Below are 26,451 nucleotides of genomic sequence, written 5' to 3' on the forward strand. Positions count from 1 at the left end.
GCTAGTGATATATTTACATAATTTCCCATCAATTCCCATTATTAAAGTGGCTGGAGTTGAGTCAGTGTCAGTGTGTGGGCAGCAGCCACTCAATGTTAGTGGTGGCTGTTTAACAGTCTGATAGCCTTGAGATAGAAGCTGTTTTTCAGTCTCTCGGTCCCAGCTTTGATGCACCTGTACTGACCTCGCCTTTTGGATGATAGCGGGGTGAACAGGCAGTGGCTCGGGTGGTTGATGTCCTTGATGATCTTTATGGCCTTCCTGTAACATCGGGTGGTGTAGGTGTCCTGGAGGGCAGGTAGTTTGCCCCCGGTGATGCGTTGTGCAGACCTCACTACCCTCTGGAGAGCCTTCTGGTTGAGGGCGGAGCAGTTGCCGTACCAGGCGGTGATACAGCCCGCCAGGATGCTCTCGATTGTGCATCTGTAGAAGTTTGTGAGTGCTTTTGGTGACAAGCCGAATTTCTTCAGCCTCCTGAGGTTGAAGAGGCGCTGCTGCGCCTTCTTCACGATGCTGTCTGTGTGGGTGGACCAATTCAGTTTGTCTGTGATGTGTATGCCGAGGAACTTAAAACTTACTACCCTCTCCACTACTGTTCCATCGATGTGGATAGGAGGGTGTTCCCTCTGCTGTTTCCTGAAGTCCACAATCATCTCCTTAGTTTTGTTGACGTTGAGTGTGAGCTTATTTTCCTGACACCACACTCCGAGGGCCCTCACCTCCTCCCTGTAGGCCGTCTCGTCGTTGTTGGTAATCAAGCCTACCACTGTTTTGTCGTCCGCAAACTTGATGATTGAGTTGGAGGCGTGCGGGTCCACGCAGTCGTGGGTGAACAGGGAGTACAGGAGAGGGCTCAGAACGCACCCTTGTGGGGCCCCAGTGTTGAGGATCAGCGGGGAGGAGATGTTGTTACCTACCCTCACCACCTGGGGGTGGCCCGTCAGGAAGTCCAGTACCCAGTTGCACAGGGCGGGGTCGAGACCCAGTGTCTCGAGCTTGATGACGAGCTTGGAGGGTACTATGGTGTTGAATGCCGAGCTGTAGTCGATGAACAGCATTCTCACATAGGAATTCCTCTTGTCCAGATGGGTTAGGGCAGTGTGCAGTGTGGTTGAGATTGCATTGTCTGTGGACCTATTTGGGCGGTAAGCAAATTGGAGTGGGTCTAGGGTGTCAGGTAGGGTGGAGGTGATATGGTCCTTGATCAGTCTCTCAAAGCACTTCATGATGACGGAAGTGAGTGCTACGGGGCGGACGTCATTTAGCTCAGTTACCTTAGCTTTCTTGGGAACAGGAACAATGGTGGCCCTCTTGAAGCATGTGGGAACAGCAGACTGGTATAGGGATTGATTGAATATGTCCGTAAACACACCAGCCAGCTGGTCTGCGCTTGCTCTGAGGGCGCGGCTGGGGATGCCGTCTGGGCCTGCAGCCTTGCGAGGGTTAACACGTTTAAATGTTTTACTCACCTCGGCTGCAGTGAAGGAGAGACCGCATGTTTCCGTTGAAGGCAGTGTCAGTGGCACTGTATTGTCCTCAAAGCGGGCAAAAAAGTTATTTAGTCTGCCTGGGAGCAAGACATCCTGGTCCGTGACTGGGCTGGATTTCTTCCTGTAGTCCGTGATTGACTGTAGACCCTGCCACATGCCTCTTGTGTCTGAGCCATTGAATTGAGATTCTACTTTGTCTCTGTACTGATGCTTAGCTTGTTTGATAGCCTTACGGAGGGAATAGCTGCACTGTTTGTATTCAGTCATGTTACCAGACACCTTGCCCTGATTGAAAGCAGTGGTTCGCGCTTTCAGTTTCACGCGAATGCTGCCATCAATACACGGTTTCTGGTTAGGGAATGTTTTAATCATTGCTATGGGAACGACATCTTCAACGCACGTTCTAATGAACTCGCACACCGAATCAGCGTATTCGTCAATGTTGTTATCTGACGCAATACGAAACATGTCCCAGTCCACGTGATGGAAGCAGTCTTGGAGTGTGGAGTCAGCTTGGTCGGACCAGCGTTGGACAGACCTCAGCGTGGGAGCTTCTTTTTTTAATTTTTGTCTGTAGGCAGGTATCAGCAAAATGGAGTCGTGGTCAGCTTTTCCGAAAGGGGGGCGGGGCAGGGCCTTATATGCGTCGCGGAAGTTAGATTAACAGTGATCCAAGGTTTTTCCACCCCTGGTTGCGCAATCGATATGCTGATAAAATTTAGGGAGTCTTGTTTTCAGATTAGCCTTGTTAAAATCAACAGTAACAATGAATGCAGCCTCCGGATAAATGGTTTCCAGTTTGCAAAGAGTTAAATAAAGTTCGTTCAGAGCCATCGATGTGTCTGCTTGGGGGGGATATATACGGCTGTGATTATAATCGAAGAGAATTCTCTTGGTAGATAATGCGGTCTACATTTGATTGTGAGGAATTCTAAATCAGGTGAACAGAAGGCAGAAGGCCTGTTTGTAAGGCAGAACACAGGATCCGCGTCGCGAAAAACATATTCTTGGTCGTACTGATGGTGAGTTGACGCTGATCTTATATACAGTAGTTCTTCTCGACTGTATGTGATGAAACCTAAGATGACCTGGGTTACTAATGTAAGAAATAACACGTAAAAAAAAAAAAAAAAACTGCATAGTTTCCTAGGAACGCGAAGCGAGGCGGCCATCTCTGTCGGCGCCGGAAGTAAAGTTCGTATATATTTCCACGTGAGTCAATGAGTGAATCTGTGTGTGTGTGTGTGTGTGTGTGCACTTTTCTATGTGGCTCTTTGTATGTGTGCTTGTCTTTGTCTGTGTTTGTGTATATGTCTGTATGAGCTAATGAGTGAATCTGTGTGTGTGTGTGTGTGTGTGTGCGCTTTTCTATGTGGCTCTTTGTATGTGTGCGTGTCTTTGTCTGTGTTCGTGTATATGTCTGTATGAGTGAATCTGTGTGTGTTTGTGTGTGTGTGTGTTTGCGCTTTTCTATGTGGCTCTTTGCATGTGTGCGTGTCTTTGTCTGTGTTCGTATATATGTCTGTGTGAGTGAATGAGTGAATCTGTGTGTGTTTGTGTTTGTGTTTGTGTTTGTGTGTGTGTGTGTGTGTGTGTGTGTGTGTGTGTGTGTGTGTGTGTGTGTGTGTGTGTGTGTGTGTGTGTGTGTGTGTGTGTGTGTGTGTGTGTGTGTGTGTGTGTGTGTGCACTTTTCCATGTGGCTCTTTGTATGTGTGCTTGTCTTCGTCTGTGTTTGTGTATATGTCTGTGTGAATCTGTGTGTGTGTGTGTGTGTGTGTGTGTGTGTGTGTGTGTGTGTGTGTGTGTGTGTGTGTGTGTGTGTGTGTGTGTGTGTGTGTGTGTGTGTGTGTGTGTGTGTGTGTGTGTGTGCTTTTCTATGTGGCTCTTTGTATGTGTGCGTGTCTTTGCGTGAGTGAATGAGTGAATCTGTGTGTGTGTGTGTGTTTGCGCTTTTCTATGAGGCTTTTTGTATGTGTGCGTGTCTTTGTCTGTGTTCGTGTGTGTGTGTGTGCGCTCTTCTGTAGCTCTATGTATGTGTGCGTGTCTTTGTCTGTGCGTGTGCGTGTGCGTGTGTGTGTGTGTGTGTGTGTGTGTGTGTGTGTGTGTGTGTGTGTGTGTGTGTGTGTGTGTGTGTGTGTGTGTGTGTGTGTGTGTGTGTGTGTGTGTGTGTGTGTGTGTGTGTGCCTGTGAGAGTCCTGGGTACTGAAACTCATGAGCGTGTGTGTAGTGGTGTGTTCTGGCGCTCAATCTGGACTGCTGCTGGTGATATGTTCCAGGGCTGGAGGGCAGATGGATCCAGGAAGGGGGGCTGTTCTCAGGGCATCAGGGGTCGGTGTCTGGGGGTGGAGGGTCCTCTCCGTCACCTCTCTGACACACACACACTCAAACATACTGGGTGCTGGAGGATTCTCATCACTAAATAATCTTCTCCTGTCTGTGTGTGTGTGTCAGCACTGTGTCTATATGCCTTTGTATCATGTGGCTTTCTCTCTGTAAGTGTCTGTGTTTTACAGTAGGCATGTGTGTTATTCTGCCTGTCATTATGCATTTTTTGTCTACTGTATGTCTCTGTGAGTGTGTGTGTGTGTTCAAATGTAAAGTATGTGTGCATGCATGTGTCTTAGTGTCTGTATCTGTGTATATTACAGTATATTTCTCGGTGTTGGGTTTTTGCTGTCTGTGATTGTCTGTCTGTCTGTCTGTCTGTCTGTCTGTCTGTCTGTCTGTCTGTCTGTCTGTCTGTCTGTCTGTCTGTCTGTCTGTCTGTCTGTCTGTCTGTCTGTCTGTGTATATCTGTCTGTGTGTGTGTGGGGGGGGAGGGTCTGTATACTGTATTTGTCTATGTGTGAGTGTGAGAGAGATATATGTTTTAAGATGTTTATCATTCTTCTTATCAGAACTTATGTTTTTCAAGATTTTCATAATTCTCTTTTTACACTGTACCTTCAGAAAGTATTCATACCACTTGACTTATTCCACATTTTTGGTTTTACAGCCTGAATTCAAAATGGATTCAATGGATTTTATCCTCTCACCCATCTACACACAATACCCCCATAATGACAAAGTGACAACATGTTTTAAGAATTTATTAAAAATGAAATACAGAAATATCTCATTTACAGACACTATATAAACAGAAGTATGCGGGCACCCCTTCAAATGAGTGGATGCGGCTATTTCAGCCACACCCGTTGCTGATAGGTATATCAAATCGAGCACACAGCAATGCAATCTCCATACACAAAAACTGAATGTGGCACTGTCATAGGATGCCACCTTTCCAACAAGTGAATTTGTCAAATTTCTGCCCTACTAGAGCTGCCCCGGTCAACTGTAAGTGCTACTGTAGGAGAAAAATCAGCTCACCCACGAAGTGGTAGTCCACACAAGCTCACAGAACGGGACTACCGAGGTGCTGAAGCGCGAAGTGTGTAAAAATAGTCTGTCCTTGGTTGCAACACTCACTACCGAGTTCCAAACTGCCTCTGGAAGCAACGTCAGCATAATAACTGTTCGTCAGGAGATTCATGAAATTGGTTTCCATGGCCTAGCAACCGCACACAAGCCTAAGATCACTATGCACAATGCCAAGAGTCGGCTGGAGTGGTGTAAATCTCGCCGCCATTGGACTCTGAAGCATTTGTTTTCAAGCTCTGTCAAGTTCACTGTTTATCATTGCTAGACAGACATTTTCAAGTCTTGCCATATATTTTCAAGCTAATTCAAGTCAAAACTGTAACTCGGCCACTCAGGAACATTCACTGTCTTCTTGGTAAGCAACTCCAGTGTAGATTTGTTCTTATTTTTATGTTATTGCCCTGCTGAAAGGGGAATTCCTCATCCAGTGTCTGGTGGAAAGCAGACTGAAACAGCTTCGTCTAGGCCTGTGCTTAGCTCCATCCCATATATTTTTTATCCTGAAAAACTCCCATTCCTTAACAATTACAGGCATACCCATAACATGATGCAGCCACCACTATTCTTGAATAGGATTTGCCCCAAACATAACACTTTGTATTCAGGACAGTATTACCTTAGTGCCTTGTTTCAAACAGGATCCATGTTTTGGAATAATTGTATGCTTCCTTCTTGTCACTCTGTCATTAGGTTAGTATTGTGGAGTAACTACAATGTTGTTGATCCATCCTCAGTTTTCTCCTATCACAGACATTAAACTCTGTAACTGTGTTAAAGTCACCATTATCTTCATGGTGAAATCACTGAGCTGTTTCCTTCCTCTCCGGCATCTGAGTTAGGAAGGACGCCTGTATCTTTGTAGTGACTGGGTGTATTGATACACCATCCAAAGTGTAATTAATAACTTCACCATGCTGAAAGGGATATTAATGTCAGATCTTTTTTTTTTACCCATCTACCAATAGGTGCCCGTTTTATTAATTTGTAACATTTTTGAAAAATATATAATTCCATTTGACCTTATGGGGTATTGTGTGTAGGCCAGTGGAAAAAGTATTATCCATTTTAAATTCAGGCTGTAACAACAAGTCAAGGGGTATGAATCCTTTCTGAAGGCACTATATTTGGTACATTTTCACAACTCTTGTAAGCAAAGAAATCTAAACAGATCATCAAAATGGCTCATTTTTCAATACTCAAAGCACATTCTCAATTGACTGAGTACAACAAACAAATTCACAGTCACTTGTTCACTGCACCAAATCGCTCTTTCAATTTGGATACATATTCAATCTAAGTATATGCTTTTAAAAATGCACTATTCACTTTACTTTTGATATGATTTTCTTGTCATTTGTCAAGACAATGAACTATCACTTAATCTGCTCAAAACTGATAACTACAAATTATTAGGAACACCTTGTCTTTCCATGACATGACCAGGTGAATCCAAGGGTGGAAGTTCCCTTATTGATGTCACCCATTACATACATTTCAATCAGTGTAGATGAAGGGGAGGAGACAGGTTAAGTGCCTTTGAACAGAGTATGGTAGTAGGTGCCAGGCGCAGCAGTTTGAGTGTCAAGAACTGCAAAACTGCTGGGTTTTTGACACTCAACAGTATCCCGTTTGTAAAAGAATGGTCCAGCACCCAAAGGACATCCAGCCAACTTGACACAATTGTGGGAAGCATTAGAGTCAACATGGGCCAGCATCCCTGTGGAATGCTTTCAACACCTTGTCGTCCATGCTCTGTCGAAATGAGGCTGTTCTGAGGGCAAAAGGGGGTGCAACTCAATATTAGGAAGGTGTATTTCTAGATGAAACATTGATTAAGTTTGGTGAAAAAGTGACTGTATGATTTTTATGTGTTGTACTTATTCTATTGAACATGTGATTAGAGGTTTGAAACAACTACCTTTTTGATGATCTGTTTTGAATGTTGTACTATGAATTGTGAAATTTGACCACATACTTGTGAAATTGCACTGAAACTATACAAAAACTGTAAGGAGTAGCATGTTACTATTTAAAACATGCCTGCTTTAGCAAAGTAGTTGACAGGTGATGACAGGCTGCTGTTGTGGGTGTGGGTGTATTTGAGAGAGAGTTGTTTTTGTATCTACTTATGTACACCATGATCACTGTGAGTGTGGTAGAGTTGACAGAGAAGGCGTGAATGGATTTTTAGAAACAATTTCAAAACAGTGAGAACTTTTCCTGAGCAGCCCCTGGAGTAAACATTTAGGCTCTATTTTCGTCTGGCGTTAAGGCAGCGTGTAACGATTGTCTTCCTCTTCCGATGAGGAATAAGATGGATCGGACCAATGCGCAGGGTGGTAAGTGTTATATGTTATATTTATTAGAACAGAAACACAAAACAAAATAACAAAGAGAGTGAAATGAAAATGAAACAGTCCTGTAAGGTACAGCAACACAAAACAGAAAACAACTACCCACAAATCATAGTGGGAAAACAGGCTGCCTAAGTATGGTTCTCAATCAGAGACAACGATTGACAGCTGCCTCTGATTGGAAACCATACCAGGCCAAACACAGAAATACAAAACCTAGAATACACAACATAGAATGCCCACCCCAACTCACGCCCTGGCCAAACTAAAACAGAGACATATAAAAAAGGAACTAAGGTCAGTGTCACGGTTTTCTTCTATCTCCTCCTCTGACAACGAGGTGTAGCAAGGATCGGACCAAAATGCAGCGTGGTAATTTTCATACATGTTTAATAACGAATAAACACGAACAATACAAAACCAAGAAACGTAACACAAAAACCGAAACAGCCTATACTGTTGCAAATTAACACAGAGACAGGAACAATCACCCACGAAACACTCAAAGAATATGGCTGCCTAAATATGGTTCCCAATCAGAGACAACGATAAACACCTGCCTCTGATTGAGAACCACTTCAGGCAAGACAAAACACACCACATAATAAACCCATGTCACACCCTGGCCTGACCAAAATAATAAAGAAAACACAAAATACTAAGACCAGGGCGTGACAGTCAGGACGTGACACTGCGTTAGTATCAAACGCACATTAGTTTGCAAGTTTCATGTAAAACTGACGCCCTGGCATTTGGTTTGGCCTTTCACCTGTCTTTTATCAGCTTATTTGCACTCAGATGGGCAGGGTGGAAATATGTGAGGTGTGTCCTTAAAAATATGATGCAAAGTGCTAATTTCAGGCAGTGCTGATAGGAATATTTAAGACCAACCAAAAGATGGTTTTAACGGTAATGCAGTTGGTTATGGCATTAATCTTGACAGCGAAAACGCAGCCTATCCAGCCGTGATGCACACTGCCCATATGCGCATGGAACAAGAGTAGGCAAGAAACATAAAAAAATATATATATATTTTGTCCCATTTCGATTTATTTGATCAGAAACCAAGCATAGCCTCCCCTCCTCTCAATTAAGGCTTTTTTTTTTGTCTGCGTAAAGGGTTTGGCTCTTGAGACTGCTTGGAAATACATTTTATTCACCAAAGCTTTATTAAAATATCAAGTTAGAGAGGAGTAAAATAGTGAGCTGACATTCCTTTTTTATCTATGTATTGTAGACAAGCCTACATTATTTTAACGAGAGATGAGAACCTATGTGAATACTGGTGAACCTCGTATTTAGAAGTGATCTGTAACCTGTAAAAAGAGCTTGTTTTCTGTTTCATACGTTCAAAATCCAATCCCTCCCTCAGGCCTACTATAACGAAGGCTGGTTCAACAGAAACGCCTGTCATTTATCCTGGTGGTTTTATGATATCAGTACATTTATATGTATTTATTGTTGTTGTCATTAAAAAACACAAGTTGTTCTTCATTGAATTTTATTACAACCAAATGTATTATAATGATTCACCTTCCTGGTTTTATGGTGACAACATCCGTGGCGCGCTTGCAATGCAACTTCTGGAGGTTTGTGAATTGCGATCTGATCTGTAAAATGGTTCCGAATATGTTCATAAAACATGGGCCTATTTGGGACCAGTATAACAGGGAGTGGACATCCTCCCTTTCTATTTATATTGGATCTGTATGTGTAAAACCCTCCGTAGTCTCCATTGTTTAATATCATATGCCCATGGGGGTGAAATATGATGCCTGTAAATTTGACATAGCCTATTGAAAACAAGTTTCTGTTTTGTTTAGAATTTGATTGGAATTATTCATTCTCTTTTTAGGCCTTATCAATCTTACTGACAATATTTGGCATGTCCATGCTCAGCCATAATGCAATTTACAGTAAGCCTAGCCCCTAAATCTGTGTGATTGCTTTTGAAGCCACAAATTTACTGGACTGCAAATGGGTTCAAATTGACGTATTTATCAAATATAGGTCTATATTTTGTTATTTCTTTTCTGTAAACCATTTAACAAGCTATAACGGACTAACATTGGATTGGAGTTGATTCCAAGGCAGTACATAAAAAACATAAATACAGAACTTGAAGCAGCCACATATTTTTCCATGGAGCACGTTCTGATTGGCCAGTGAGGGGCCAAGGCTTGACACACCCACAACTTGTTTATTCATCAAAACCCAGCCCTTTCCCACCAATGCAAGCAAGTACGTCGATCATTTTGAAAGTGAAAATAGCAAAAATATTTCTGACACACCCCTGAACCTGCACATAGACTTACCATTGCAGGTAAGGTTTGTTCAAATAGAGCCCTTACTCTTTAGAAAGGGAAGTAAGAAAAGTCCATTCTGTTGCCATACTGGGTTAGACAGAGGTGAATGACTCACTGGTCACTGAGTTACTGTCTGACTTTCCTGCTCAGCATCATAACTTGTCTCTCTGTGTGTGTTTGTTTAAATATTGTTTATGTGTGTTTGTTAGTTTCTTTAGGCTTCAATGTGTGCTGTGCTTTTGTTTTAGGTGTTTGTGTGTTCCAGAGAGGCTATTAAGTTTGTCAAGACTGCTTGTGTTTTTATGTGTTTGAGGTTGTTGCGTGTGTGTTTGTGTGTGTGTGTGTGTATAGGGAATTTTTGTGGGATTGCAGAGCCATTCTATTCTATTCTTAGAAGAGTAGCTGACCTCATGGTCCTTCCTGGTCCCTTAGCGCCAGTAGGACTAAAATCTGGACATTCACGCACCCACGCAGCGATACACACATACACACAGATGCACATTTAAATGCATACACACATCCACTCATTCGCTCACAAACCAATTTTAGAACAGACTTGTTAAAGTGTCAAAGGAAAGTATGGGTGCCAAAGTCATTACATGGTGATTCTAACTTCTAACTGCTGTTCTACTGCTTGTGGCTGCTCCAGTCTAGTTAATCTATAGTTTAAGGTCATTGTGTCCTTGTTTTATATTGCGCTGCAGGAGTACTAGCTGTGCTCTGTGCTTAGGGACTGGTGAAGTTTATTAGTCAAACAGTAGTCATAATATGAGCCCACCCTGCTTGATAAGCTCCCACTTTCTCACAGTCACACACACACACGCACACGCACACACACACACACACACACACACACACACACACACACACACACACACACACACACACACACACACACACACACACACACACACAGTCACACACACACACACACACACACACACAGTCACACACAGTCACACACACACACACACACACACACACACACACACACACACACACACACACACACACACACACACACACACACACACACACACACACACACACACACACACACACACACACACACACACACACACACACACATGAATGACATGGCCTGGTAGCTCCTTAATTGAATTAAATGGCCTCTGATCATGATGCCGGAGGGTTTAGGTTGTGATGGGAACATGTTTGACACCAAGTCAAACAGTGTGTTGTGTGTGTTGACCTGACTGACTGACAGCCCAGACCTCTCATGTGACACAATGAGATGTGTCTGATACGCAACTCTATGGGAAACCAACCATCCCACTAAACGCTGCATTGAGATTTAATGAGGGCAGAAATCAAAATATGTCCGCTCTCTGCAATGAGAGGAGAGCAGATGTATTGGAAACACAGAGTAAACAGAGTTTGCAAAGCTTGTGTAGCATGAGCTTAACCAAATAAATAAAATCATTTACCTTTGATGTTTTCAATGAGGAGACTCCCAGCCACATACCAGATGCGCAGTGTTTCCTGAAAGCGTCTGTGTGTAGGAGAAATGTGGAGCTTTGTTGCTACTAGGTCCATAGAGGAAGCTGGGAGCTCATTTAAGAAGCTCTGCTAGACAGTAGTTTGGCTATGAATAACTTTTTATTTTATTTTTTATTTTTTATTTCACCTTTATTTAACCAGCATCTTTTTGTACAAAATATCTTGTTTAAAACGCTAGGAGGTTAACAAGTTCTCATTTGCAACTGCGACCTGGCCAAGATAAAGCATAGCAGTGTGAACAGACAACACAGAGTTACACATGGAGTAAACAATTAACAAGTCAATAACACAGTAGAAAAAAAGGGGAGTCTATATACATTGTGTGCAAAAGGCATGAGGAGGTAGGCGAATAATTACAATTTTGCAGATTAACACATAAATGATCAGATGGTCATGTACAGGTAGAGATATTGGTGTGCAAAAGAGCAGGAAAGTAAATAAATAAAAACAGTATGGAGATGAGGTAGGTGAAAATGGGTGGGCTATTTACCAATAGACTATGTACAGCTGCAGCGATCGGTTAGCTGCTCAGATAGCAGATGTTTGAAGTTGGTGAGGGAGATAAAAGTCTCCAACTTCAGGGATTTTTGCAATTCGTTCCAGTCACAGGCAAGAGTATTGGAACGAAAGGCGGCCAAATGAGGTGTTGGCTTTAGGGATGATCAGTGAGATACACCTGCTGGAGCGTGTGCTACGGATGGGTGTTGCCATCGTGACCAGTGAACTGAGAATTTTTTTTATTTTTTTATTTATTTATTTATTTTACCTTTATTTAACCAGGCAAGTCAGTTAAGAACAAATTCTTAGGCGGAGCTTTACCTAGCATGGACTTGTAGATGACCTGGAGCCAGTGGGTCTGGCGACGAATATGTAGTGAGGGCTGAGATTTATGTAGAATATGTAGCTTGAACTGAATTTGTAGCGTGAACTGAGATTGTGTGAACTGAGATTTTTTTTTTTTTTTACCTTTATTTAACCAGGCAAGTCAGTTAAGAACAAATTCTAAGGCGGAGCTTTACCTAGCATGGACTTGTAGATGACCTGGAGCCAGTGGGTCTGGCGACGAATATGTAGCGAGGGCCAGCCGACTAGAGCATACAAGTCGCAGTGGTGGGTGGTATAAGGTGCTTTAGTGACAAAACGGATGGCACTGTGATAAACTGCATCCAGTTTGCTGAGTAGAGTGTTGGAAGCAATTTTGTAGATGACATCGCCGAAGTCGAGGATCGGTAGGATAGTCAGTTTTACTAGGGTAAGTTTGGCGGCGTGAGTGAAGGAGGCTTTGTTGCGGAATAGAAAGCCGACTCTTGATTTGATTTTCGATTGGAGATGTTTGATATGAGTCTGGAAGGAGAGTTTACAGTCTAGCCAGACACCTAGGTACTTATAGATGTCCACATATTCAAGGTCGGAACCATCCAGGGTGGTGATGCTAGTCGGGCATGCGGGTGCAGGCAGCGATCGGTTGAAAAGCATGCATTTGGTTTTACTAGCGTTTAAGAGCAGTTGGAGGCCACGGAAGGAGTGTTGGCATTGAAGCTCAATTGGAGGTTAGATAGCACAGTGTCCAAGGACGGGCCGGAAGTATATAGAATGGTGTCGTCTGCGTAGAGGTGGATCAGGGAATCGCCCGCAGCAAGAGCAACATCATTGATATATACAGAGAAAAGAGTCGGCCCAAGAATTGAACCCTGTGGCACCCCCATAGAGACTGCCAGAGGACCGGACAGCATGCCCTCCGATTTGACACACTGAACTCTGTCTGCAAAGTAATTGGTGAACCAGGCAAGGCAGTCATCCGAAAAACCGAGGCTACTGAGTCTGCCAATAAGAATATGGTGATTGACAGAGTCGAAAGCCTTGGCAAGGTCGATGAAGACGGCTGCACAACTTTCATGATGTGTTATCCCACTGGGCACACACTGGTTGAATCAATGCTGTTTCCACGTAATTTCAACGTTGGAGCTCACTATGAGATATATTATAAGATTATAAACATAAATTACTAGAATAATTGGCTCCAATTTAAACGTATTTAATCATGTACACATGTCTTTATATGTGCCCCGTGTGCAGGTGTTCCATCCAGAGGGAGTGTGCCTGGGGGCCTCTGGCGCGCTCCTGGATCGGGATGGGCGAAGGTCCCCAGCAGTGCCCCTCCATGACCCTCACCCCCCCAGAGATCAGCCTGTCCACTGACATCAAGGTACCATACATTACATCATAACTGTTTTTATGTGTCATCAGGTGTATGTAAGTTCAAACATTGTTAAGTGAATATTCTACAATGTAGAAAATAGTAAAAATAAAGACAACCCTTGAATAAGTAGGTGTGTCCAAACTTTTGACTGGTACTGTGTGTACAGTAGGTACATTATGAGTGTCAGACACAGCATTGTGTGGGGTATGTAGGTCAGGTTGGCTGTGATAGCTCCAGCAGCTGTCCAATTCCAAGTCATCACTCAGGACCACAGGAAGCTGGGCCCACTGCCGTCTCCCCAAACAGGAAGCAGCAAGCAGGAAAGAGGAAGTCAGCGCCACAGCCAGGAAATTATCAATTCCAGACAATAGAGTGTAAAGTGTAACATGTTACCATATGTCACTGGCCTCTCCAACTACTATGTCTACAGCTATGTCATCTTCCTCTCCGTCTGTCGCTCTCACTCTTCACCCCCCCTTGTCTCCCCCTCTTCCTCCCCCTCTGTTTTTCTCCCACATATTGAAATGAGATCAGTGAGATTGACAGAAAACGAAGTGTGATGTTCCTCAGTGTTGTGATCCCAGTGTAGATCACTCATGTCTCTCGTCACACAACAGTATGTTTGGATGCAAGTTTGCTATGCCATCTGTCTTTTGGAGACATGAAGATTTCTCTTTCCCTCTCTCTACTTTCCTGCATCCCCTAACCCTTCTTTCTCTCCACCAGGATGTGGGGATTCTGATAAACGGCAGTGTCCCTGATCTGGTTGGTTCGCGGGTGGAATGTGACTATGGATTGGGTGTTGCCACGGCAGCCACGGTGCACCTGGACTACGGCCCAGCCCAGATTCAGACCTGCCCCCTACTACCTCGGGAGAGGTACCCCAACATCCCCCCTGGCAGAGGTAAGGGTTACTTATACTACTGGTAGAACACTAGTTTGATTTCATCCTGTTTCATCACTGCTGATCTTGACATATGCTGAGACATTTCCATGTTATATGTTGTTGTGCCAGATCACTTGACTGTTCCCGTGGCGATAAAGGTGAACGGCACATCCGTGGTTTCCGGGAGCTTCGTCATCTATGATTGCGAGAGGACAGGAGCGATACACACGAAGACTGCGTGAGTGTTTTCAAGTCTGAGTCATCTAGGGTTTCTTTTACACTCGTTTATCCATCTTATAGTTTTAACCACTAACACTATTTCCAGATCTTCCTAAGTTAAACCCAGTTACAAGACACACACACGCTGACACACACACTTCCAATCTGCACTGTCTCTGTGAACCCCGGATCCACAAATCTACCTCAAATGTAGCCTAAATAGCAGGTTCATAACTGTGAAATTTGAGACGCAATCAGCCCCGTCCCTGAGCAGAGTTCTTTGCCAAGTCACTTGCATCACTCAAATGTCGGCCAAATGTCATCTATAGTCTCACTGGAATTCTCTCACCACACATGCAGCTCAAGGCTGGAAGGGTGGCAAACAGGGGTGTATACACCCCAAAAATCTGAGGGGGCACAAAGTCTGTAATGATGGGTGGAGGGTGGTCCTATGACTGTCCGTAAATTGGAGAATTTTGCATTTTTCAAATACTTTTCCTGCAATGTAGAGCCCTAATCATTATGATTAATCATATGTAGAAATTGTGTCTATTGTTCTGCATATCTAAGCATACCTCTTGAGCTGCCCGTATCCTCCTGACTTGTGGGGTTTTCTTTGAAACTAAGTATGCTTCTCTGCATGTCTATTAAAATCTGGATAAAAGATTTCAAAGAATGGGAGTCTTATTCACTATATGTAGTTATTGCTTGCCTGCTAAGATAGTTAGACAAGCTAGCTACACTAACTTGATTGATAGCCTGAAATGGCTTATTGGTAGCTAGTAATGAGGTTGGGAGATTGGGAACCTATCTGGGCTAGCTCAAACCAACTTCATAATATGTCTAGGTGGCTAGTAGTATTAAAGAGAAACAACAACACAAAATATTATATATACAGTACCAGTCAAAGGTTTGGACACACCTACACATTCCAGAGGTTTTCTTTATTTTTACTATTTTCTACATTGTAGAATAATAGTGAAGACATCAAAACTATGGAATAACACACATGGAATCATTTAGTAACCAAAAAAAGTGTTAAACAAATCTAAATATATTTTACATTTGAGATTCTTCAAAGTAGCCACCTTTGGCCTTTATGACAGCTTTGCACACTTGGAATTCTCTTAACCAGCTTAATTTTTCTTATTTTGTATTTATTTAACCTTTATTTAACTAGGCAAGTCAGTTAAGAACAAATTCTTATTTACAATGACAGCCTACCAAATGGCAAAAGGCCTCCTGCGGGGAGGGGGCCTGGGATAAAAATTAAATTAAAAAATATATATATTAATAAAATTTAAATTAAAAAGGTAAACAAAATGTATAAATAAATAAATAAATGCAATATAAATATAGGACAAAACACACATCACAACAAGAGAGACAACACAACACTACATAAGGAGAGACCTAAGACAACAACATAGCAAATCAGCAACACATGACAACGCAGCATGGTAGCAACACAACATAACAACAATATAGTAGCAATACAACATGGTAGCAGTACTAAAGAAGATACAAACATTATTGGGCACAGTCAACAACACAAAGGTCAAGAAGGTGGAGACAACAATACTCGCACCAAGCAGCCACAACTGTCAGTAAGAGTGGCCATGATTGAGTCTTTGAAGACATAAATATAGATAAAACTGTCCAGTTTGAGTGTTTGTTGCAGCTCGTTCCAGTCGCTAGCTGCAGCGAACTGAAAAGAGGAGCGACCCAGGGATATGTGTTCTTTGGGGACCTTTAACAGAATGTGACTGGCAGAACGGGTGTTGTATGTGGAGGATGAGGGCTGCAGTAGATATCTCAGATAGGGGGGAGTGAGGCCTAAGAGGGTTTTATAAATAAGCATCAATCAGTGGGTCTTGTGACGGGTATTTGACTCAGCCATGCCTCCTTGCCCATCCAACATTTCCTCATCTCCCACCCCTTCTAATGCGACTCTCCCTGATGTTTCTCCCTTTTTCCCCCTGCCCCACTACAAAGTTTCTCCCTGCAGGCAGTAAGTATTCAGACCCTTTTCTATGAGACTCGAAGTTGAGCTCAGGTGCATCCTGTTTCCATTGATCATCCTTGACATGTTTCCACAACTTAATTCAATTGATTGGATATGATTTGGAAAGGTACACACCTGTCTCTATAAGGTACCACATTTGACAGTGCAAGTCAGAGCAAAAACCAAGCCATGAGGTCGAAGGAATTGTCCGTAGAGTCCCGAGACAAGATTGTGTCCAGGCACAGATTTGGGGAAGGGTACCAAAAATGTCTGCAGCAGTGAAGGTCCTCAAGAACACAGTGGCCTCTTCATTCTTAAATGGAAGAAGTTAATAACCACCAAGACTCTTCCTAGAGCTGGCCGCCCAGCCAAACTGAGCAATCGGGGGAGAAGGGCCTTAGTCAGGGAGGTGACCAAGAACCCAATGGTCACTCTGACAGAGCTCCAGATTTCCTCTGTGGAGATGAGAGAAACTTCCAGAAGGACAACCATCTATGCAGAACTCCACCAATCAGGCCTTTATGATAGAATGGCCAGACAGAAGCCACTCCTCAGTAAAAGCACATGACAGCCCGCTTGGAGTTTGCCAAAACGCACCTAAAGACTCTCAGACCATGAAAAACAAGATTCTCTGGTCTGATGAAACCAAGCTTGAACTCTTTGGTCTGAATGCCAAGCATCACATCTGGAGTAAACCTGGCACCATCCCTACGGTGAAGCACAGTGGTGGCAGCATCATGCTGTGGGGATGTGTTTCAGCTGCAGGGACTGAGAAACTATTAAGGATTGAGGGAAAGATCAACGGAGCAAAGATCCTTGATGAAAACCTGCTCCAGAGCGCTCAGGACCTCAGACTGGGGCAAAGGTTCACCTTCCAACAGGTCAATGACCCTAAGCACACAGCCTAGACAACGTGGGAGTGGTTTAGGGACAAATCTCTGAATGTCCTTGAGTATCGCAGCCAAAGCCCAGACTTGAACTCGATCGAACATGTCTGGAGAGAACTTAAAATAGCTGTGCAGCGACGCTCCCCATCTAACCTGACAGAGCTTGAGAGGATCTGCAGAGAAGAATGGGAGAAACTCCCCAAATACAGGTGTACCAAGCTTGTAGTGTCATACCCTAGAAAACTTGAAGCTCTAATCTCTGCCAAAGGTGCTTGAACAAAGTACTGAGTACTGAAGAGTCTGAATACTTAGGTAAATGTTTATTTTATTTATTTATTTGCATTTCCAAAAATGTCAGTATGGGATATTGTGTGTAGATTGATGAAGGATAGAAACAATTTAATACATTTTAGAACAAGGCTGTAATGTAACAAAATGTGGAAAAAGTCAAGGGGTCTGAATACTTTTTTTGGGGGGTGGGGGTAGAACAGTTTTAATATTGCAGATAGATTGTAGCTTCCATCAATGTAATTTTCTGCATCACTTCCAATCCCCCATATATTTTGGCAAATATATAACTATATGTACATATACAGTTGAAGTCGGAAGTTTACATACACACATTTTTCAAACACTCCACAAATGTCTTGTTGACAAACTATAGTTTTGGCAAGTTGGTTAGGTGCATGACACAAATAATTTTTCCAACAATTGTTTACAAACAGATTATTTCACTTATAACAATTCCAGTGGGTTATGACGTTTTTGGCGGCAGAGCTATTGAAATCAGTGTTGGTGTCAGTGAGGGGTGCTATATTTGTCTTGTATATGCTGAATGTTGTTGGTTGGCTATATACAGTGTGTCTCATGTTGTTTTATGTGGTCTACAATGCTATGTTTTGACTAGCAACCATTATTTATTTGGGGTAAATATAGTTTATTGAATTTAATAGCTTTCCCTCTGTACTCAGTGAGGGGAATGATGGTTAAATATTTTTCTATATCTACTTGAATAGTTTAAATTCAGCCTGGTTGAAGTCTTGACAAGGTATTAAATGTCAAATGTATGTAGTGTGGCAGTAGAAGTAAGCTAATTGGCTAAGTTAGCGCTGTGGCTGGTCTTGTTCATGCTTTTCCTGTGGAGAGCTGTGGCTAAAGTACAGTATGTGTAATGTGTATAGTGTAATGTGTATAATGTATGTGTGCATACGTATAAATGACAATGTGTATGTTTGTGCATTCAGAGCAGCAAACTGTTGGAACGTGTTCATTCGGTCCACTTGTCAGATTGGTTTAGAGGTGTGAAAATGAAGTTGTCTGTGTGTATGCAGGTGTATAATAATAATAGATGTAATTTATATAGCACTTTTCATTACACGTTAAATCTCAAAGATATGTACGAAGTTGTATGTGTGTGTGTGTCTGCATGCCCCTGTGTCCTCAGTGAGGTCTGAAGGTGTGAAATGTATTGTCGAAGGTGATAATGAGCTAAGTGCCATTCTCACAGGAAGAGTACAGTGCCGCAAACTGAAGACCTGATACTCTTTCCACTTTTAACCACTTCAAGTTGCTTCCTTCAAGGCAAAGTGCTGTCCAAAACGTGTGTTCCTGTGTTTTATATACACTGCTCAAAAAATAAAGGGAACACTTAAACAACACAATGTAACTCCAAGTCAATCACACTTCTGTGAAATCAAACTGTCCACTTAGGAAGCAACACTGATTGACAATGAATTTCACATGCTGTTGTGCAAATGGAATAGACAACAGGTGGAAATTATAGGCAATTAGCAAGACACCCCCAGTAAAGGAGTGGTTCTGCAGGTGGGGACCACAGACCACTTCTCAGTTCCTATGCTTCTTGGCTGATGTTTTGGTCACTTTTGAATGCTGGCGGTGCTCTCACTCTAGTGGTAGCATGAGACTGAGTCTACAACCCACACAAGTGGCTCAGGAAGTGCAGCTCATCCAGGATGATACATCAATGCGAGCTGTGGCAAGAAGGTTTGCTGTGTCTGTCAGCGTAGTGCCCAGAGTATGGAGGCGCTACCAGGAGACAGGCCAGTACATCAGGAGACGTGGAGGAGGCCGTAGGAGGGCAACAACCCAGCAGCAGGACCGCTACCTCCGCCTTTGTGCAAGGAGGAGCAGGAGGAGCACTGCCAGAGCCCTGCAAAATGACCTCCAGCAGGCCACAAATGTGCATGTGTCTGCTCAAACGGTCAGACACAGACTCCATGAGGGTGGTATGAGGTCCCGACATCCACAGGTGGGGGCTGTGCTTGCAGCCCAACACCGTGCAGGACGTTTGACATTTGTCAGAGAACACCAAGATTGGCAAATTCGCCACTGGCGCCCTGTGCTCTTCACAGATGAAAGCAGGTTCACACTGAGCACATGTGACAGACGTGACAGTCTGGAGACGCCGTGGAGAATGTTCTGCTGGCTGCAACATCCTCCAGCATGAACGGTTTGGTGGTGGGTCAGTCATGGTGTGGGGTGACATTTCTTTGGGGGGGCCGCACAGCCCTCCATGTGCTCGCCAGAGGCAGCCTGACTGCCATTAGGTACCGAGATGAGATCCTCAGACCCCTTGTGAGACCATATGCTGGTGCGGTTGGCCCTGGGTTCCTCCTAATGCAAGACAAATACTAGACCTCATGTGGCTGGAGTGTGTCAGCAGTTCCTGCAAGAGGAAGGCATTGATGCTATGGACTGGCCCGCCCGGTCCCCAGACCGGAATCCAATTGAGCACATCTGGGACATCATGTCTCGCTCCATCCACCAACGCCACATTGCACCACAGACTGTCCAGGAGTTGGCGGATGCTTTAGTCCAGGTCTGGGAGGAGATCCCTCAGGAGACCATCCGCCACCTCATCAGGAGCATGCCCAGGCATTGTAGGGAGGTCATACAGGCACGCGGAGGCCACACACACTACTGAGCCTCATTTTGACTTGTTTTAAGGACATTACATCAAATTTGGATCAGCCTGTAGTGTGGTTTTCCACTTTAATTTTGAGTGTGACTCCAGACCTCCAGACTAAATCCAGACCTCCATGGGTTGATACATTTGATTTCCATTGATACTTTTTGTGTGATTTTGTTGTCAGCACATTCAACTTAAAGACAAAAGTATTTAAGAAGAATATTTCACTCATTCAGATCTAGGATGTGTTATTTTAGTGTTCCCTTTATTTTTTTGAGATGTGTACATTTCCACTCTATGAGGTTGGAATAATACTGTGAAATTGTGAAAATGATGATAATGCCATTTTAGTGTAAGAGCTGATTGAAAAGAACGCATGAAGATTCAGTTTGTTTTGGTGGGATGGAGTTTTGGCCTTCCACGGTGACATCACCATGTAGTAAATTTGTTAATAGACCAATAAGAAAGATAGTTTTCAACCTCTCTGCCAATAACAGCACATTTTCAGTTTTCCCCTCCCTACTCAGACCACTCCCACACAGTCCTAGCTAAATCCTGGTTTCTTGTTTCTGTGGGCCTTGCGTCTGTGTTTGTATCCAGAAGAGTGTGTTTGTGTGTTGAGAGTGCTCTCTCACAGCCCACTTGGCACAAACATCAGTTCAACGTCTATTTGTGATTTACATTTGGCTGAGTTTTCAATTAACGACAATTCAATATGACCTCAACAAAACAATTCACTGTGACATTCGATTTTGATTAAAAGTGTGTTGAAAAAAAGTCGGTTTGGTGGGAGTTGTTTCTGATGAGGTTTCTAGGTGAAGCTCTTTTCACTTTCTTTCACACACTTCCCCCTTTTTCTCTCTTTTTGTCTCCCTCTTTCACTGTCACTCTTGTTTCTTTCACTATGCCTCTGTCTCTCATTCCTCCCTCTGAACGTCCCTTTCTCCCCCTTTAAAAATGTACAGTTGAAGTTGGAAGTTTACATACACCTTAGCCAAATACATTTAAACTCAGTTTTTCACAGTTCCTGACATTTAATCCTAGTAGATATTCCCTGTTTTAGGTCAGTTAGGATCACCACTTTATCTTAAGAACGTAAAATGTCCGAAAAAAAGCAGAGGGAATGATTTATTTCAGCTTTTATTTCTTTCATCACATTCCCAGTGGGTCAGAAGTTTACATACACTCAATTAGTATTTGGTACCATTACCTTTAAATTGTTTAACTTGGGTCAAACTTTTCAGGTAACCTTCCACAAGCTTCACACAATAAGTTGGGTGAATTGTGGCCCATTCCTCCTGACAGAGCTGGTGTATCTGAGTTTGTAGGTCTCCTTGTTCGCACATGCTTTTTCAGTTCTGCCCACAAATTTTCTATGGGATTGAGGTCAGGGCTTTGTGATGGCCACTCCAGTACCTTGACTTTGTTGTCCTTAAGCCATTTTGCCACAACTTTGGAACTATTCTTGGGGTCATTGTCCATTTGGAAGACCCTTGTAGCATAGATTGTGAGTTCTGCAAAACACATGTCCAAAATTACCATAACCAAACACACATCGCAGATTAGACATTATGGGAATTAACAGTAAATGTAAACTATTGCTGGTGATGTATGTAACAGGGAATTGATAGACACAGCAAACAATGAAGAACAATTTCAAGCAGAAATTTGCATCCTGTAGCACAAACTCAAAAAAGTTCTGGGACACTGTAGTCCATGGAGAATAAGAGCACCTCCTCCCAGCTGCCCACTGCACTGAGGATAGGAAACACTGTCACCACCGATAAATCCACTATGATTGAGAATTTCAATAAACTTTTTTTTTTACGGCTGGCCATGCTTTCCACCTGGCTACCGCTACCCCGATCAACAGCCCTCCACCCCCCACAGCACCTCACCCAAGCCTCCCCATTTCTTCTTCACCCAAATCCAGATAGCTGATGTTCAGAAAGAGCTGCAAAATCTGGACCCCTGCAAATAAACTGGGCTAGACAATCTGGATCCTCTCTTTCTAAAATGATCTGCTGAAATTGTTGCAACCCCTATTACTAGCCAGTTCAACCTCTCTTTCATATCGTCTGAGATTCCCAAAGATTGGAAAGATGCCGCGGTCATCTCCCTCTTCAAAGGGGGAGACACTCTAGACCCAAACTGCAACAGACCTATATCTATCCTACCCTGCCTTTCTAAGGTCTTTGAAAGCCAAGTTAACAAAGATTACCGAATATTTCGAATCTCCCCGTACCTTATCTCCCCGTACTCCGCTATGCAATCTGGTTTCAGAGCTGGTCATGGGTGCACCTCAGCCACGCTCAAGATCCTAAACGATATCATAACCGCCATCGACATTACTGTGCAGCAGTATTCATTGACCTGGCCAAGGCATTCGACTCTGTCAATCACCATATTAATATCGACAGACTTAATATCCTTGGTTTCTCAAATTATTGCCTCGCCTGGTTCACCAACTACTTCTCTGATAGAGTTCAGTGTGTCAAATCGGAGGGCCTGTTGTCCGGATTTCTGGCAGTCTCTATGGGGGTGCCACAGGGTTCAATTCTCGGGCCGTCTCTCTTCTCTGTATACATCAATGATGTCGCTCTTGCTGCTGGTGATTCTCTGATCCACCTCTACGCAGACGACACCATTATGTATACCTCTGGCCCTTCTTTGGACACTGTGTTAACTAACCCCCAGACAAGCTTCAATGCCATACAACTCTCCTTCCATGGCCTCCAACTACTCTTAAATGCAAGTAAAACTAAATGCATGCTCTTCAACCGATCGATGCCCGCACCTGCCCACCCAGCCAGCATCACTACTCTGGACGGTTCTGACTTAGGATATGTGGACAACTACAAATACCTAGGTGTCTTGTTAGACTGTAAACTCTCCTTCCAGACTCACATTAAGCATCTCAAATCCAAAATGAAATATAGAATTAGCTTCCTATTTCGCAACTCAGCATCCTTCACTCATGCTGCCAAACGTATGTTTGTAAAACTCGTAAAACTGACCATCCTACCGATCTTAGACTTCGACGATGTCATTTACAAAATAGCCTCCAACACTCTACTCAACAAATTGGAAAGAACTGCAAAATCACTGAAGCTGGAGACTCATATCTCCCTCACTAGCTTTAAGCACCAGCTGTCAGATCAGCTCACAGATCACTGCACCTGTGCATAGTCCATCCATCTACCTCATCCCCAAACTGTTTTTATTTAATTATCTTGCTTCTTTGCACTCCAGTATCTCTACTTGCACTTTAATCTTCTGCACATCTACCATTGTAGTGTTTAATTGCTATATTGTAATTACTTCACTACCATGGCCTATTTATTGCCTTTACCTCCCTTATCCTAACTCATTTGCACATACTGTATATAGACTTTTTTCCCAACTGTATTATTGACTGTATGTTTGTTTACTCCATGTGTAACTCTGTGTTGTATGTTTATTTATTTTATTTGTACCTTTATTTTACTAGGCAAGTCAGTTAAAAACAAATTCTTATTTTCAATGACGGCCTAGGAACAGTGGGTTAACTGCCTGTTCAGGGGCAGAACGACAGATTTTGTACCTTGTCAGCTCGGGGATTTGAACTTGCAACCTTTCGGTTACTAGTCCAATGCTCTAACCACTAGGCTACACTGCCGCCCTGAACTGCTTTGCTTTATCTTGACCAGGTCGCAGTTGCAAATGAGAACATGTTCTCAACTTGCCTACCTGGTTAAATAAAGGTGAAATAAAAAAATGAAATAAAAAAAATTATGAAACAATGAATAAAAAATGGCGGGAGAGAGCACATTCTGGTGACGTGCCTTGTGCATCTGAGCCACAATCCCCATATTCTTGGACCATGGCATCCCCACGGCCTCCTCAGTGGTGGAAAAAGTACCCAATTGTCATACTTGAGTAAAAGTAAAGATACCTTAATAGAAAATAACTGAAGTAAAAGTGAAGGTCACCCAGTAAAATACTATTTGAGTAAAAGTCTAAAAGCATTTTGTTTTAAATACACTTAATTATCAATAGTAAAAGTATAAATAATTGAAATTGCTTATAATTTTTTTAAACGTTTTTTTAACGGATTTCTGGCAGCACACTCCGTCAATAATTTACCAACAAAGCATTTATGTTTAGTGAGTCTGCCAGATCAGAGGCAGGGATGTTCAGGGATGACCAAGGATGTTCTCTTGATAAATGCGTGAATTGGACCATTTTCCTGTCTTGCTAAGCATTTCTATTTGTATTTATTATGAATCCCCGTTCCTGGGGTCCTGCAAAATTAAGGCAGTTTATACCATTTAAAACACATTATAATACATTCACAGATTTCACAACACACTGTGCCCTCAGGCATTTAAAATGTAACAAGTACTTTTGGGTGTCAGGGAAAATATATATGGTGTAAAAAGTACATTATTTTCTTTAGGAATTTAGCAGAGTAAAAGTAAAAGTTGTCAAAACTATAAATAGCAAAGTAAAGTACAGATACACCCCCAAAAAAATACTTAAGTAGTAGGCTACTTTAAAACATGTTTTACTTTAAAGTACTTTACACCACTGGGCCTCTTCAATGGATTAGTCCACTGAGACAGGCCAAATCACACAGGTGTCTCGTGTGCCATGAAAATAATTGTTTTATTTGCGACTGTACAACAAAAATAATTTAATGTTTTCAATACAGACCCCTTCTGTCAAACAGGCACCCAGACCTTATGAAAGTTGCACAGTATACCCTTAATCTTGTAATAAATCAAATATATTGATACACAATTTGACATTTCTGCCATTCATTCTGAAGTTGTGGTAGGATAACCAACCTTCCAATTAATGGCAATGCATTTCTTAGCCACTATAAATGCTAGGTTACATAGTTTCTTCTTATAACAGTCTCCAGTATCAACATTTCCAACAAACAAAAACAGGGAGAAGAATCTGTAGACCTGCTGAGGTTTTCAGCCAGAATTCAGCCAGATCATAACATATGCAAATATGTCCCCTTTTGTGTTTTACACTTCCAGCAGACTAATTACATTTCTGAGGGCATGATATTCAGTTTCGCTGGCATATAGGATGCTCTATGGATGATCTTAAAGTGCAGTAATTTATGTCTGAGATGATATGAACATGACTGGGCATTCAAACATGTCTGTATCCATTCATCTTCATCAATATTGTGCTGTGTACTGACTGTGCACCATGACAGAGTAGCCTGTAGAGCTAAGGAAACTGACAAATCAATAATGTTACATTGCTATACGGACTCTAATAAAAACTCACATTGCGCTGTCAAAAAACGTCAGGATATTCGTCTTCAATTCTTTGGCCACTGGTTTCATTGTTTGGCTCAGGTCTAGTGTGATTGAGGCAAAAATAATACAAAGTTAGTCAGCAAGCTAGCTAATGTTAGCCAACTTTTGGCTAGCTCTTATGGTACTGCCCGAAAACTAGCCAAGTTAATTTACTTCTGTTGAAACGGGACAAAAACATTTCCATACACACAACAGCTGTTTGCTATTGCTATCTGACAGATAGCTAGAGGCTAGAGCTGAACCGGCTGTGGTAGCTACTTGCTAGTTCATTCTCTTCAGACAGAACTTCAGTCGAGAGGGGATTGAACATTAGCTAACGTTACATGTTAGTTACACTACTAGCTCAGCACTGGTAATAAATCATTTTTTCCTTTTAGTCTAATCAACAGTTACCTCGACAGCTACATCAGTCAAATAAAGAGTAACCCGTTTCTGCTCTGCTTGCCTTTACAACTCTGAAAAAAGGGGGCAACACACAAAGAGAGCCGCTGCAGACAGTAGCACTGTGCTGGTCACTCACTTGTCCGCATGATCTGTGGCGTCCGCATGATCTGTGGCGTCCGCATGGTCCTAAAGCACACCATTGCCACTTTTTTTTTATCACAGTGCAATGATAAAACTGGGGGGAAACAAAAATAAAAATGTCCCCGTCCCCTGTGAAAGTTGAGCCCCTGATTCTCCCTAACAGCTTTCTCCTTGACATAGACTAAGAGTGTGTGTTGAACCACAGTGCTCACTGAGAGACCTGAGCGTAAGAGCTCATCTGTGTGTTCAGTGTGTGAGGGTCAGGGGTGGGTTTTCAGGATGACTCTATATGAGCAGTGTGAGAGAGGGAGAGCGGGGGGGGGGGTGTTTCTGTGTATGTGTTTGTGAGTGAGAGTAATTTAGCTAAAACAAAAAATCTGCCTGATAA

At 42.8% G+C, this 26,451-nt stretch overlaps 1 protein-coding gene and 1 long non-coding RNA gene across 2 annotated transcripts in view; one reads left to right on the plus strand and one right to left on the minus strand.

Moving 5' to 3' along the window:
• LOC135504704 (plexin-D1-like) overlaps positions 1-26,451 on the plus strand; it is a 109,682-nt gene that overhangs the window by 16,699 nt on the left and 66,532 nt on the right. The window contains exons 5-7 of the mRNA XM_064923498.1: positions 13,168-13,297; positions 14,018-14,195; positions 14,307-14,415. Coding sequence (XP_064779570.1) covers positions 13,168-13,297; positions 14,018-14,195; positions 14,307-14,415 — 417 coding nt within the window. The remainder of the gene's footprint in view (positions 1-13,167; positions 13,298-14,017; positions 14,196-14,306; positions 14,416-26,451) is intronic.
• LOC135504706 (uncharacterized) lies at positions 20,093-26,313 on the minus strand. The gene is made up of 3 exons (XR_010450153.1): positions 26,059-26,313; positions 25,507-25,579; positions 20,093-21,731 (listed from the first exon to the last, which is right to left on the minus strand). It is a non-coding gene; the product is annotated as an uncharacterized LOC135504706 (long non-coding RNA).

This window comes from Oncorhynchus masou, chromosome 18 (genome assembly GCF_036934945.1).
Source record: "Oncorhynchus masou masou isolate Uvic2021 chromosome 18, UVic_Omas_1.1, whole genome shotgun sequence".
Lineage (NCBI taxonomy): Eukaryota > Metazoa > Chordata > Actinopteri > Salmoniformes > Salmonidae > Oncorhynchus > Oncorhynchus masou.